Source organism: Onthophagus taurus, chromosome 7, assembly GCF_036711975.1.
Source record: "Onthophagus taurus isolate NC chromosome 7, IU_Otau_3.0, whole genome shotgun sequence".
Taxonomy (NCBI): domain Eukaryota; kingdom Metazoa; phylum Arthropoda; class Insecta; order Coleoptera; family Scarabaeidae; genus Onthophagus; species Onthophagus taurus.
In genome coordinates this window covers 10,139,187-10,155,473 of record NC_091972.1, presented here as the reverse complement: position 1 = coordinate 10,155,473, position 16,287 = coordinate 10,139,187, and the positions used below count along the sequence as shown (strand labels likewise).

General features: G+C 29.8%; 1 protein-coding gene across 14 annotated transcripts in view; it reads right to left on the bottom strand.

Annotated features, from left to right (window-relative positions):
* Window positions 1-15,249, bottom strand: part of LOC111423918 (protein anoxia up-regulated-like) — a 42,169-nt gene extending 26,920 nt beyond the window's left edge. For 10 of the 14 annotated variants that reach the window (XM_023057303.2, XM_023057306.2, XM_023057307.2 and 7 more), the window contains exons 1-3: window positions 15,006-15,212; window positions 5,563-5,607; window positions 933-1,130 (exon numbers count right to left, since the gene is read on the bottom strand). In XM_023057303.2, coding sequence (XP_022913071.1) covers window positions 933-1,130; window positions 5,563-5,607; window positions 15,006-15,083 — 321 coding nt within the window. In that variant the 5' untranslated portion in view covers window positions 15,084-15,212. Of the gene's footprint in view, window positions 1-932; window positions 1,131-5,562; window positions 5,608-5,912; window positions 6,771-9,411; window positions 9,514-15,005 lie in introns of those variants that run through there. The other 4 variants (XM_023057311.2, XM_023057312.2, XM_023057315.2 and 1 more) reach the window with 3 other exon arrangements.
* Between the last annotated feature and the right edge of the window lie 1,038 nt (window positions 15,250-16,287).

Genomic DNA, 16,287 nt, shown 5'->3' with positions numbered 1-16,287 from the left:
TGCAATCAAACCAATTTGAAATGCGTATAGTGTAAATTCAAGTTGATACCTATTCCAGATCTGTCTCTATAGGTTAATTTGAATGCGAACGCGTATCAGTATTCACGGTGTGATATATTTAGACAGATTTAACCTAGATTTGCTTTATATTAGCCTACATAACCACGGTCAAATTAAATGAGAAATAAATACACAGGGTGATTCATATTTGAATTGAAATTCTTCATATTAATCAATCGCCTTTTTTTTCTTATTATTTTGTTTTCTAATATCAATTTTAAATTTTTATTTAAGATTTTATTCTTAACTTTTAAAAGATAATTAATTTAAACAGGAAAACATCGTACCGTCGTCGTCGTCGTTTAGCTAGTTATAAAATAGCTAATAGTTGTGTTGCCAAGGGCGCTCCTTGCGTCCGCCAAGAAGTAAAAGACGGCGTTTGATGCGAAAAAAATGAGGTGAAATAATGAACATGCCTTGCAAGAAAGCCTGAGGAGGAAAGCGAGCAGCCACAGCTGAAACGAGCCAACTACGGAGTAACATTGAAATAAAGCGGTTAATTAGCGGCGGAACTCCAGCGAAGGTCCCTCCCCTGATCCTTTCAACGAGTTGGAAGTTTACCCGTTTTTCTTAGTCTTTTCCAAACCCCGGTCGTACAGCAAACTAAACATTTCCGCATTCTAAATTAGTTCCTCTTAATCAAACAAAAACCCCACCCAAGCAATCAAGATGTACCAATAATAATAAGAAAGCTGAAAAGCTGAGGTTTTTTAATATCATTTCCTCTTCTTATTGCTAAAAGCGCGTGAAAGGATGTTTTTAAATTAAAAAAAAATCGATTTAGAAAAAAAACTTGGTTTTTCACTAAATTAACTTAAAATAAATCGATTTTCTTTGTCGTGAAAATGCTTTAAGGAAAATTTTTAACTTACCACCGCTGAATCTGAGTTGAGATATTCGCTCAACGCCGAGGTGTACGTGTACGGGCGATACTTGTTTTCGATTCTATCGAATTCCTTGTAGAGAACTGATGGACGGACTTTGTATACCATTGGGTTTGATGTTACTACAGTGAGCCTCTTGTGACCCACGTAAGGCACGATCCTATCGTACGTATGTACGACATGAACCTAAATTTTTATTATTAGAATAAAATCTTAGTCACTATGAAAAACAAATCATTGATAATGTGTATACAACATTTATTTGTTTACATTTTAATTAATTACGAAAAAGCTCAATTATAAAAGTTACATCGCTTTTAATCACTTATAAAACCATGTGATAAAACAGAATTTATATAAATCGTTGCGATGATTGATCAAATATTAATGGAGTGTTATTAATCAAAAATAAGAGTTTAAAACGAGTTGATCGTATACTCCGAGTTTATTTCCACTTTTTGATACTTTTTTTCTAAAGTGCATTTCTCTATCTATAATGCCATAAATTGTTTGCCTACAGTGTGTTAATTAATTATCGTACCCGACGTCATCATTGCAAGTATGCAACCAATATCACAGTATTGGTATTGCAATACGCAAATCGTGTATACGGGTACGATAATTAATTAATACACTGTATTTATTTTATCCGCCTTATCCTTTATCTTACTCCACACATTTCTTTCTGTATTCTCAATCGTCGTCAACCTGCAGGATTAAAGAGTGTTATCATTGGCTCGAAATTGAAACTCTCTAAGAAGGAAGAGGATCTTTTTAGTGTTCATGCTTTGAAATAGAATATTGTATCGATGTTGCAAATTTGGTATAAAATAAAGGGACGCAAATGCAGAAAGGATTAACTGTTGATTTTTGGATTATATTGCTTAATTCAAAACGACAGTTTTAAGTTAAAGAGCATCAAAATTTTGCGTTTTCCTGCAAACACAAGTAAATTACAACCACTTTATCTAGGCATTAACAAAAATTTTAAAGTTTTTGATCATAAATTCGTTGTGAATCTCATATTGAAATGTATAGCAGAAGAAACTCCACGAGAAATAAATTTGTTGCAGGAGTTGCGTTTTGCCACTCTTGTAAACTCCAAAACTGGACCAAGAATAGACCCTTGTGGAACACCTGATGAACAAAATATAGAACTAGATATCACTGAATTCAACTTAACGGATTGAATTCTATTAGAAAGATAGTTATCAAACAGTTTAAAAGCATGTACATCCAACCCAATAAACTTTAAGATCTTCAATAGCAAGTTGTGATCAAGTATATCAAACGCCTTGGTGAAATCAAGCAATATCAAAAAAGTTGACTTGTCCTGATCTGAAGTCTGGAACACATCATCAGTCAAATTCAAAGGCGCAGTAGTACAACTAAATTGTTTTCTAAAACCAGACTGTTTAAGTGGTAATATACAATGCGCCTCTAAATAAGACTAAAGCTGCTCAACCATAAGCCTCTCCAATAATTTCGTAACACTGACACTAGTATTCTTATATGCCTCAGATACTTATATGTATTAACTGGAGCTATTTTGAAAATGGGAGTAACATAGCCACACTTCCAGGAGTTTGGGAATCCTGATTGAGTAAGACAAGAATTGTACAGATGGCTAAGTACATCAAAAAATGATGTGATGATGAAAAAATATTTATGACGAGCACCACCATTCAGCTCAAGATTTGAGGAAGAGTGAAGACTGAAGTCTCAAGCAGAATAATGGTGATCAATAATTACTAAAAGTTAAGATATTAAAAACCTATTACTAGGTTTTTATATATTTATATTTACCAACCCCAATAGGACTTTTTTCATTGAATATAACATTATTTATATCAGGTTTGTCTTTAGCAACCTCATTCTAACAATCCCAATACGATATATAAAATCTCTTGTTGCAGTTTCGTCTAGTTTTCTTCTCTTCGCTTGTAATTCATCATCACATTCATTACTAACAGAACTGTAGCTGTTATCACTTTCGATTATTCATTAAAGTATCCTCTTTTTAATGCAAAAAGCCGTTTTGAAAAATCGCTTTTAGTTCTTGAGAAATAAATTTTTGAAATGAACAATTTTTTCGAATTCTGTAATTTTCGCCGATTAAGTGTTAAAAATTCGTATAAAATCGATTTCTTGGAATCTGAATATGAAAATTTCCCGAAATGTTAATAAAAGTGTCCTCTTTCCAATGAACCAACACGTTTTGAAGAATAACTTTTAGTTTTTGAGAAAACAATATTTGAAGTTTTGATAAAATTTTCGATGTTGCAATTTTCATCGATAAGTTTCAAAATTCGCTATAAAATTAATTTCTTGAAGGATCCTTGTGGAAATATCACCAATTGTTAATTAAAACATCCTCTTTTTAATGCAACAAGCCGTTTTGAAAAATCGCTTTTAGTTTTTGAGAAATAAATTTTTGAAATTATCAACAATTTTTTCGAATTTTGCAATTTTCGCCGATTAAGTTTTAAAAATTCGTATAAAATCGATTTCTTGGGTTATAAGTATGAAAGTTTCCCGAAATGTTAATAAAAGTGTCTTCTTTTCAATGAACCAACACGTTTTAAATAATAACTTTTAGTTTTTGAGAAAACAATATTTGAAGTTTTGATAACATTTTCGATATTGCAATTTTCATCGATAATTTTCAAAATTCGCTATAAAATTAATTTCTTGAAGGATCCTTGTGGAAATATCACCAATTATTAATTAAAGTATCCTCTTTTTAATGCAACAAGCCGTTTTGAAAAATCGCTTTTCGTTTTTGAGAAATACATTTTTCAAATGATCAACAATTTTTTCGAATATTGCAATTTTCGCCGATTAAGTTTTAAAAATTCATATTAAATCGATTTCTTGGAATATGAGTATGAAAATTTCCCGAAATGTTAATAAAAGTGTCCTCTTTCCAATGAACCAACACGTTTTGAAGAATAACTTTTAGTTTTTGAGAAAACAATATTTGAAGTTTTGATAAAATTTTCGATGTTGCAATTTTCATCGATAAGTTTCAAAATTCGCTATAAAATTAATTTCTTGAAGGATTCTTGTGGAAATATCACCAATTGTTAATTAAAACATCCTCTTTTTAATGCAACAAGCCGTTTTGAAAAATCGCTTTTAGTTTTTGAGAAATACATTTTTGAAATGATCGACAATTTTTTCGAATTTTGCAATTTTCACCGATTATGTTTTAAAAATTCGTATAAAATCCATTTCTTGGAATATGAGTATGAAAATTTCCCAAAGTGTTAATAAAAGTGTCTTCTTTCCAATGAATCAACGCGTTTTAAAAAATAACTTTTAGTTTTTGAGAAAACAATATTTGAAGTTTTGATAAAATTTTCGATGTTGCAATTTTCATCGATAAGTTTCAAAATTCGTATAAAATCCATTTCTTGGAATATGAGTATGAAAATTTCCCAAAGTGCTAATAAAAGTGTCCTCTTTCCAATGAACCAACCTGTTTTGAAAAATAACTTTTAGTTTTTGAGAAAACAATATTTGAAGTTTTGATAAAATTTTCGATGTTGCAATTTTCACCGATTATGTTTTAAAAATTTGTATAAAATCCATTTCTTGGAATATGAGTATGAAAATTTCCCAAAGTGTTAATAAAAGTGTCTTCTTTCCAATGAATCAACGCGTTTTAAAAAATAACTTTTAGTTTTTGAGAAAACAATATTTGAAGTTTTGATAAAATTTTCGATGTTGCAATTTTCATCAATAACTTTCAAAATTCGCTATAAAATTAATTTGTTGATGGATCCTGGTGGAAATATCGCCAATTATTAATTAGAGTATGCTCTTTTTAGAGTTGCTTCGTTAGTTAAATCAGCATAAAAAAAGATCATTTTGTATCTTGGATCCAAATAACTTGACATATCTTATCAGGTTTCTTATTAATTTCATTTTTATTCAAATATCACAATAATGTGGCAATATAGGGTATCACTTCAGAAATGCACCAGAAATTATAACCATAATGGCTGGATAGATATGCCGGTATCCGGCTTTTTGCAAAATCACTTTCCGTTCCATCACTACAAGACAAGTAATTAAGACATCTCAACACATTTTTATTATCTAAAATTTTTTAGAAATGTAATTTAACTGAAAAAATAGTATAAGTACTGAATCCTCCACCATTTTTCCATTTATTTATTTTAATCAATAAATTCTGATCAATCATCCTCAATCATTCCAAATAAAATCCAAACTTTTTTTCTTACTAAACAAAAAGCTTTTTCACCCCACCATATTATTAACGCTGAATTAAATTTATGAAAATGACCTTGTCGTTCCGATTTTGAAAGTAAAATTAAATAAAAAATGAACGAGTTTTCGCAATTTTGCATAGTCGCGGAAACGCTAACCCAAATATTATCGTTTCAACGTTCTAATTTTAAAATAGCGCAAATTCCCAGATCCGAATACCGTATCACAATGTATGGAAGCATACAAAACCGTGACCTTTAAATAACCTTTCACACAAACTTTAATTGAAATAGAGATAAATTTAGTGAACTTTGAAAATAAATTTATCAAAGTTTGTAAACAAATCGGTTTTAAATGAAGTTTTTTGATGTTATTTACTTACCTTTCCCAATCCCGGAAGGATCCTTACTTGCCTGGATGGAACCGACTGCACCGAAAAGAAAAAAAGACAAGGATGAGTTAGTTTGGGAAAAAACTGTTTCCTTTTTAATTCTGTTTAAAGTTTTTTTATTATTGTTTATATTTTTTAATGAGTTAATATCTAAAAGTTAACTAAAAATAATGATAAACACGAATAAATTGTTTAAAAAAATCTTGTGTTTGCTATTATTCGATTGCTAAAAATTTTCGTGAAAAGTATAAATAAAGGAAACGTTAGTAGATGGGAAATCCTGTGAAACGGAAGAATTAAGGATTTCGGCGAAATTCTAATCTACTACAATAAAACGAAAATTACTTTTAACAACGAATATATTGTACAAAGTACAAACTTAAATAGATTACTAAAAAAAGTAACGTGTATCATATCATAATATCTAACAAAAATAAAAAAGAACTTTCTGTAAAATAATGTTTTGTTAATACGTTACTTTTAGCGAATAAATACATATAAAAAAAAGTTTTTTTGTTTCTAAAACGATTACAAAAATAAATTAGGATGGTCTTATTTTCAAATTATAATTAATAATAAAATTAGAAACTTTTAAGATTTTTAATGAACCAGAGAGAGAATAAAGAAGAAATCGACCATGAAACCAAACTTCCAACTAAAAATAAGACCAACCCATCACAATCTATTCTAAAAACACAACCAATCTCATCGAAGGCAACCAAAAAGAAAAATAAATAAAAACGTATACATACAAAAATAAAACACCCTAAATTAAACCATCTATGTTAGTTTCAGTACTTGTTAGAGGCTACATCGGACGATAATAATTCAAAAATTAATTCAAAATTGATTCATAATTCATAAACAATTTTGATTTTTTAAACTCTATATGAATAATGGCGATAAGAAGTGCCTCCGGGTAATCTTCCGGCTGTAGTTGAACTGTAGCTGGAATGATACCCGCCTGGACCATCTCCGTAGCTACGGGAGCTACGTTCAGATGTAGAAGAATATCCACCTGGTCCGTCACCGGAAGTACGAGAAACTCGTTCTGTATTAGTGTACGAACGTGTTACCGGTCTTGAATAAGGATCACCAGAGCTCCTTTCCGATGTTGATTGATAGGAGTAGGAATATTGTTGTTCAGCGGCACGACGAGAAGTATCGGGAGCATCACGAACCGTATAATATCTTGGACTCTGTTGGAAAGAGAAAACAGTAGGAAAAAAATAGGTTTTTTTTAATTTATTAAAAAGTATTTTTTTGTTGTTCGGTTGAGTAGTTAAATGTTTTTGTTGTTTGTGTTTTCAGAAATTTTTGGGAATTTTAGAAACCAAAGCTGCAGTATCAAATATTTCTTACAATTTTAGATTTTGTTGCGTTTTGGGAGAGATAGAAACTACAAAATCCATAAAGTAAATAATAAAATATTAAAATAACGTTTCAGCTCAACGAATGAATAGAAAGATGAAACGTCTTTTCGTTCCGTGAAAATCCTCAAGATGTATTTTGAACGTAAAATTTCAAAAATATAGTAAAATTATGAAGAAGAATTATTTAATTATTAAGTTAAATGCAGTAAACTTTAAATCCAAGATGAAACATCTAAGACAATTAAATAGAACAATACAACAATTTGTAAAATTTTCATAAAAGATGACAATTATTAGCAGAGAGAAAATGATGACGTTTTCATTTATAATCAGTTACATCGCTTTTAATCACTTATAAAATTTAGAATTTATATAAATCGTTGCGATGATGATGAAATATTAATGGAATGTTATTAATCAAAAACAAGAGTTTACAATTTCCCGTTTTTTGTTGCTTTTTTTCTAAAGTACATTTCTCTATCATTGTATCATAAATTGTTTGCCCTTTATTTATTTTATCCGCTTCATCCTTTATCTTACTCCACACCTATCTTTCTGTATTGTGAATCATCGTAACCTGCAGAAGTATTGAGTGTTATTAGTGGCTCGAAATTGAAACTCTAAGAAGGATCTCTTTAGTTTCAAGCTTGTATAGTTTCCCTCCAACAGGATGAAATTGAATGTTGCCTCGCTCTAACAATAAGTGGTCGCATTCTTTATCCAATATCGATGTTGCAAATTTTGTATGAAATAAAGGTACGCAAATGTAGAAAGGATAAACAGTTGATTTTTGGATTGCATTGACGATTGCTTAACTCATAACGACAGTCCTAAGTTAAAAAGCATCAAAATATTGCGACTTCTTGCAAACACAAGTAAATTACAACCGCTTGATCTAAGCATTATGCAAAATTTTAAAATTTATTGATCGTAAATTCGTTGTAAAACTCATATTGAAATGCAAAGCAGAAGAAATTCCACGAGAAATAAATTTGTTGCAGAAATGTGTTTTATCAGTCTTGTAAGCTCTAAGACTCTCTCTTATAATCTCAGGATGTTTTAGAAATCAGCTTATTTTTAATAAAAAATAGACAAAATCGATATCAGACTCAGAAAACCAAGGTGATAAATTATCCCTAATAAAGGAATGATCTTTATGGTCAAGACAGAAATCAATAAAAACTTCACTAAAGAAAATACAGAACAAGTCCGTCATTCATTGCAGTCGTTTAGCCAAGAGTCATGGGAACTGATATTCCACCTTTTTTCTACCAGTGAAGGATTGGCAATAACATTACTTTGAATTCGGTTCAAGTAGTGTGGTAATGTGACGCAATAAGATTCTTAGATCTTTTGTGCAATAAAGAAAAACATAAATACACATACACAACATAAGTAGCTGATTAAAGAATCCCAAAAATAGAACATAACCATATTAAGAATGAAAGTAAGTAATTAAGTCACTGTTATGCAATTTTGTATTTCCATTATTTACTTGCTTGTAGACAAACTAACGTTGTTTGTGCCAATTCAACTACAGTCGAACCTGCATAACTGAGTACTGTGTGAGTAAGAACCTTTACAACCATGATCCAAACGCCAGTCCAAGAATTTTTACTGAAAAAACTTGTATATTCGCCCAATTTTTACCTGTATAACTAGGATAATTTTTTCCATTCTTGTAAAAAGAATGATTTATTGGATTTAATGTTACTAAATAGTACGGTTAGAACTTATTTCGCTGAAAAAAATGAGATATGTAAAGACTTTTTAGATTTGTTATATTTGACAGATGTCATTTGGGTTGCCTACCCTAATAAAAGTAAAAATTTGTAATTGACATTGTAATTGAAGTTTCATGTCAATCAAATTATGTAAGTATTGAAAGTATCAATATGAGTGAGATCTTCAAGGATTTATATTCAAAATTCTCACATTCTATATCAAAACAGGAGGATTGATATTTTAGTCAGTATTTTTTTCATTTTTGAACCCTTTCAGAGGTTATTAGAAGTCTAAAGTAGTGCTATCATGTGTTTCGGAGTCACTCTGAGTAATATTTTGAATAAGTAAAGTTTTGTTGTATTTCAGGGAAAAAACCACAAATTTAATTTAAAACATCTGACAAAAATAGTGAAAACTAAACAAAGAAGGATATTCTGCAATTTTATACAATACATAATATAAAATTTTCAGTAAATTAGGCGCAGTTTTGTTCTATTACAGGGAAAATCATAAACTTAAACATTAAAAACGTATACAGAGTGATTTGGTAACTTTAATTCTTATCTTAACTCTTCTTGTTTGAAACGTTTCATCAAATCATTCTGTATAATTAACAAAAATGTCTATTAAATATTTAGAATGGGTAAAACGGAACCAAATAAAAACATACTAGAAATAACACTCTGAAAATTAAATTCAACTTCAACGTACAAATAGGGGCACGAGAAACAAAAAAAAATACCTCTTTTCTTTCTGTGCTTGTTTCGAATGCATAAGAATACATTTCTTCGGCTGAACGTTGATTACCAATGGGGGTATCGCAAACAATAAAATAAGTTGGGGTCTAAAGTGTAATTTGAAAAAAAACTTGTTATTAATTTTTTGGTTTGTACAAAAAATTACAAAAAAAAAGCTACAAAGTAAGTTTAGTTCAAGGATTTTGTTGGAAACTGAAACATATTTTTAATTCTATTCCAACAATGAAAGAAAAAGTATTGAATTTCACGCGAGAGACCAGTAAAGTAGAAAAAATAACCGAGTTGAAAGAGTAACAACAATCGAGTGGTTCCGAAAAAAGAAATGGTTTAAATTTAGCTGCCGGACCTCGACGCGGGCCGATTTAGGTCAGAACTAAAAATATTCAACGCCGGACATGTAAAATGAACAAAAAATGTTGTAAAAAAATACGTTTGTATCTCAATTAGCAGAGAACCTTTCATTTAATTTGAATAAACTAATTTTAAATCAAAATTCTTACCTTTTTTATATAATAATCGAAACAAAATATGCATAAACTTAATTCTAAAGGAAAAATAAACTTAAATCTAAAACTTGTAGTGGGAAATCAATAGGAATATTTTGGTTTCTGGTTGAGATTAATAAGAAATAATGGTAACGACATCTTCTTCGACATGCAATCTGACATAAACAAACACAACATTTCCAAAAAAAAGGGCAAAAACGTAAAAAAGACGTTCATAAAAAATTATTTCAATCGCATAAAACGTCACAAAAAGTGAAGTGTTGAAATGAATCATCAGAAATAAAACTCTAGTAAATTTCCACGACACAAACAACGCTTTATTGTGGAGTGTTCTGATGTGTACAGACAAAAAAAATAAAAGTAAATATTTGTATTTTTAATTCTATTTGTATTTTATAAGTGTAAACGAATTGTAAATGTGACAACAAAAAATAAACGGGCGTTTTACATTAAATTTAATTTATAAAAGCACAAACACGAAAAATTTTATATTAACTCTTTAACGTACAAATTTTATGCTTTTATTAGTCAAATCAAAATCATTTTTAACAATTTTCTTTGATATTTTTAATGCAAATATCAAAGAAACGGTATTAATCAAATTTACACCAAATAGTTATATTTATTTTTGTATCATTACAGAGTTAATATGGATTAGCCTCTAAAATAAGCGTAAATGTTAATAAAATGCCACTGGATGCAAATAATACTTTGAGAATAATTAGGAATAAAAATAAAAGATCTAATTTTTGTGTTTGACTATTTTTAAGATATGTTTTCGTTAATTTTGTTGTTTTCGTTCAAAATTGACCCAAAATTAAATGAATTTAATAAATTGAGCTAGATAGTAATTGTCGTTTATACGGCAAATTTGGTACTTCAGCTAATTTATGTATTTTCGGTAAAACAACGTCCATGGCGTCGCTTCCGGGTAATTCCCCGGGAACCGATTCCTTCTTGTTGATCATCGATAAAACTCGTTGTTTCGTTTGTTCCCTGGCAGAAACGTACGGTTTCAATTCGCTTAGATTCGTTTTCGGTCGAATACGGGCTTTCTCCAGAGGGGATAAGATGATTTTTCGGACCACCTGCTGTTGTTCTTCGGGTTTTCTGCGACCGAAGGCGGTCACCGGATCCGGTACTAGGCTCGGTCTGGGCACGAACGGTACTTTCTCCCATGGTATCTCACGTCTCTGTAATTGATTATCCAAGGATTAAAAGTTCCGTTCGTCCCAAAAATTAATTCCAAGCCTAGTTTTTTTTTCAATAAAAAAATAATATCAAGGGGAAAAATAATAAAAGGAAATTGTTAAGTTTAAAATAATTTTGGGACGTTTCATTAAAATTGTTGAGGAACATGTTCCAGATATTCCGAAAATAGTAATCTGTTTGTTTATGTGTTTTAAATCTTGAACAGTTTGGTCGAGGTTGAAAATCTAAACATTTCATTGAAAATGGTTCTTAAACGATAATAAATAAATAGATGCAAGTAAACTTTGTATCATTTAATTGTTTTATAAGAAAACATTAAGTTCAAAGTAGAAATATCAATCTAAAATATGTGAATGGAAAGTTTCGTTTATTTAACCATTTTTGATTCGACGCCTTGAGTAATACAAAACCTTAATAATTTATTCAAAAATCTGATCAAAATTAAAAAGTCAATACCAGTTAGATGGGACGAGGCATTCTGAGCAGAGATGCAGCGCATTCCAGCAAGAAAATGGAATTATTTAAATACTATTATGTCAACTAAAGAAAATCAAATTTTCAAAGTCACATTTCTCCAAGTGTGGCTATAAAAGCACTAAACAATGATTTTTTGATCAAATAGCGCGAACGAAACAGGATGGTCTAGAGTCTAGATCGTGGCTTTAACAGCAAAATCTAAACCAAGAACCTTCAAAAATTCATGGCAGCGATTCTTTTTTTAATGAAATAAAAGTACCTTGATTCGTTAAACAGAAACAGAAATGAAGGTTAAAAACTGTTCTCACATCTCCAAAACAATCGTAACCTAATTCTCAATACTACTTTTAAAAAAAGATTAATTTAAGATATCAACAAATTTGGAAGTTTTAGGTTAGTTTAGTTTATTCCTTTTTGGGCACGAAACTAAAATACCTAGGAACTTTCAACTAAAATGAATATTAACTCTTATTTCCAAACATTCTTTAAAACATATTAATTGGTGATATCAAAAAAAATTGAGGTTCTAGGTTACATTTAGTTTAAGATCTTTAATATCTAGATTCATCAAATTTTCATATTTTTGTATTTTTCTCAATATTGACGCATCTAAGAACAAAAGTGTAAGACAGCAATATTGATAAGAATAAAATTTGCTACAACTTTTGTTCTCAAAATTTATTTGTAACATGTTCCGATTTCTGAGTGTTACCATTAGCAACTAGTTAATCAACGAAGTTCAGCAAATTTTCATATTTTCGTATTTTTTTCAATATTTACGCATCTGAGAGCAAATGTGCAAGAGAACAATATTGTTAAGAATAAATTTTGCTACAACTATTGTTCTACATTTTTTCGTGTATTATGCTCCAAATTCATAGTGTTACCATTAACAACTAGTAAAACAACGAAATTCAGCAAATTTTCATATTTTCGGAATTTTCGTGATATTTACGCATCTAAAAGCAAAAGTATAAGAGAGCAATATTGTTGAGAATGAAATTTTCTACAACTTTTGTTCTAAAAATGTTTTTGTAAAATAGTCCGATTTCTAAGTGTTACCATTAGCATACTAGTAAAAGAACGAAATTGAGCAAATTTTCATATTTTTCTCGATATTTACGCATCTGAGAGCAAAAGTGTAAGAGAGCAATATTGTTAAGACTAAAATTGTCTACAACTATTGTTTCAAAAGTTTTTTTGTAATATGCTTCAATTCCCAAGTGTTACCATTAGCAACTAGTAGTACAACAAAATTCAGCAAATTTTCATATTTTCGTATTTTCTCGATATCTATGCATCTAAGAGCAAATGTGCGAGAGAGCAATATTGTTAAGAATAAATTTTTGCTACAACTATTGTTCTACATTTTTTCGTGTATTATGCTCCAAATTCATAGTGTTACCATTAACAACTAGTAAAACAACGAAATTCAGCAAATTTTCATATTTTCGGAATTTTCGTGATATTTACGCATCTAAAAGCAAAAGTATAGGAGAGCAATATTGTTGAGACTGAAATTTGCTACAACTTTTGTTCTAAAAATGTTTTTGTAAAATAGTCCGATTTCTAAGTGTTACCATTAGCATACTAGTAAAACAACGAAATTGAGCAAATTTTCATATTTTTCTCGATATTTACGCATCTGAGAGCAAAGGTGTAAGAGAGCAATATTGTTAAGACTAAAATTTTCTACAACTATTGTTTCAAAAGTTTTTTTGTAATATGCTCCAATTCCGAAGTGTTACCATTAGCAACTAGTAGTACAACAAAATTCAGCAAATTTTCATATTTTCGTATTTTTCTCGATATCTATGCATCTGAGAGCAAATGTGCGAGAGAGCAATATTGTTAAGAATAAATTTTGCTACAACTATTGTTCTACATTTTTTCGTGTATTATGCTCCAAATTCATAGTGTTACCATTAACAACTAGTAAAACAACGAAATTCAGCAAATTTTCATATTTTCGGAATTTTCGTGATATTTACGCATCTGAGAGCAAAAGTGTAAGAGAGCAATATTGTTGAGAATAAAATTTGCTACAACTTTTGTCCTAAAATTTTTTTTGTAAAATACTCCGATTTCTAAGTGTTACCATTAGCATACTAGTAAAACAACGAAATTCAGGAAATTTTCATATTATCGTATTTTTCTCGATATTTACGCATCTGAGAACAATAATGCAAGAGAGCAATATTGTTAAGAATAAGATTTGCTACAACTATTGTTCTAAACGTTTTTTAGTAAAACGCTCCCATTTCCGAGTGTTACTATAACTTGAAAAAACAACAAATTCATCAAATTTTCATATTTTTGTACTTTTCTCGATATTGACGCATTTAAGGGTAAAAGTGCAAGAGAACAATATTGTTGAGAACAAAATTTGCTATAACTTTTGTTATAAAAGTTTTTCTATAACATGATCCGATTCCCAAATGTTATCATCAACATTTTGTAAAACAACGAATTTCATCAAATTTTCATATTTTCGTACTTTTAGCTTGTATTTGAGATATTTATCAAAGAAACTGAAACTCTTAAGACCTTTGATTATCAATGAAATAAACACTAATTCAATTAATTCCTTGATACCCAATAACATCATTAAAACATTTCGTTTAATCTAACTATGTATATAAAAAAGGTATATAAAAAGTCTGAGATAAATTTTTGAAAAAAATAAGATTCCAAATATCTAATATAATGGAATATTTATCTCATAACATTTGATTGTATGCCAAAACCAATAAGCTTAAGTAGCTCTTTTCACATGTTGACATTGTTGTGAATTCAGAAAAAGACATTTTTTGTTATTTACAGATTTAAAACCTTCAAAATGTTTAGCTAAGAAAAAATTATATAATTATAAAACATTCTACAATTCCATGTAGTTTGATCGCCAACAAAATCTTACATTTATTTCGTATTACTCGGCGTTGAATTAAAAGTTATTTTTAAAACATTCCAATCACAAACGGGTGATATTAAAAGTACGGCTTGTAATTTAATCTTTAGTAGCTTAAGATTAAAGATGAAACGACAATATCCCGTTTATTAAAACAATACGTGTGCCAACTGGCGTAGGCGAACCTCTAAAAATTTAAATTCAGTCTCAAATGTTGCATCATTGAACGCACAATTCGAGAAAATTTTACGTTTGCGTGACTAAATTTGGCTCGACGCAACAAACTTAACACGATCTTTCCAAATTCTTACGTCAAAAATAATTTATCGAATCAAGAGTTAATTTATGTAGAGAGATTTAATTAACTTGGAGATCTTTTATTTTATTTTTGTAAATTTTTCAAACAATAATTTCTTTTTTTTTTGTTAGTAATTGCAAAATAAAAGGATTCACACTCAAAAAAACGTTCACCTACCGATACGGTATAAGTCGAAATTGAAGGTGTAGCACGGTACGGCCTTCTAGTCGTGTAAAAATCACTTTCGTAAACCATTTTTTTTTATTTTTATTTTATTTTAATTTTTGTTCGTCGGTGTTCCCTTTTGGATCGGCCCCCCTGAAGATCGGTCGAGCTTTCTAGTAGATAGAACGGCGTCTGAAGATGTTGTGAAGTCGTTTGGGCAAAGTTGCTCGGCTACAAGCCCGTTTTAACGCGTCACAACTTCCAAATCTATTTATAATTCGGTGAATACTGCTCAAGCCTCATCTTAACCTCCCTCTTTTTTATTTCTTATTTTTTTTACTACATTTTTTGCAAATTTATCCTTTTTGATTACTAAGCCAAATTTGTTTTTCTTGAATCATCCCACATAGCACAAATTCAACGTTTCCTTTTTAGTCCACAAAATGTTAAACTTAAATAAAAGTTAGATCGTGTGCAATGTTAATGTTATGTTCACCTTCACGCAGTCGATTTTACGTGCCAAAATCTTTCGTAGTGAAATCATAATTTTCTAACCATACAAATTATTAACACAGAATAACTCTGTGTTATTATTGACATGTGATTTTAAACGAAATTGACTACAATTCTTAAAACCTCATTTTATGTACAATTTTATAAACAAATTATTATCGTTGTATTTTCCAAGAACCAAAACAATCCTATTTTAAGTTAGTTTCCACATAGTCTCAAAAATTGAACATTAATTGAGACTAAAATAACATGTTGATAGATTCGCATCCAAATAATTCATCATAAGATTGATATTCGATGAACAATAAACCCTTCTGAGAAATATAAAAACAAATAAGAAAATTGTTGGCAGCAAACAGATCGAACAGCACAACAGCAATCTTCGAAACGAATGCCAATTTCAAATAATGAAAACGTGACGAAGTCAATAAGAAAAGACATCGCCACGTGTCGTCTCCGGATGATCGTGTCGGTAATGGAAGTTGGCAAATTCGAATTTAAAGACGTCACGTAACTAAACCAAAGGAATGAATGAAATTTGGTTCGAGTTTAGCGACAACGGACGTTCGTATTTACGTCACAAACACCTACAGTAATCTTAGTATTTACGTAGAAATGAAATCGTTGACGAAATAGTTGAAAATAACACGTAAAAAGATATGTATCAGAATTTTTGAATGTATTTGAGCGAAAAAGAAGTAATGAAGCTTTAAATAAAAGTAGCATAACTTAAAGCAACTGGACTTAAAAAAGAGATCAAAGATTCAAATTTAACGTGCCA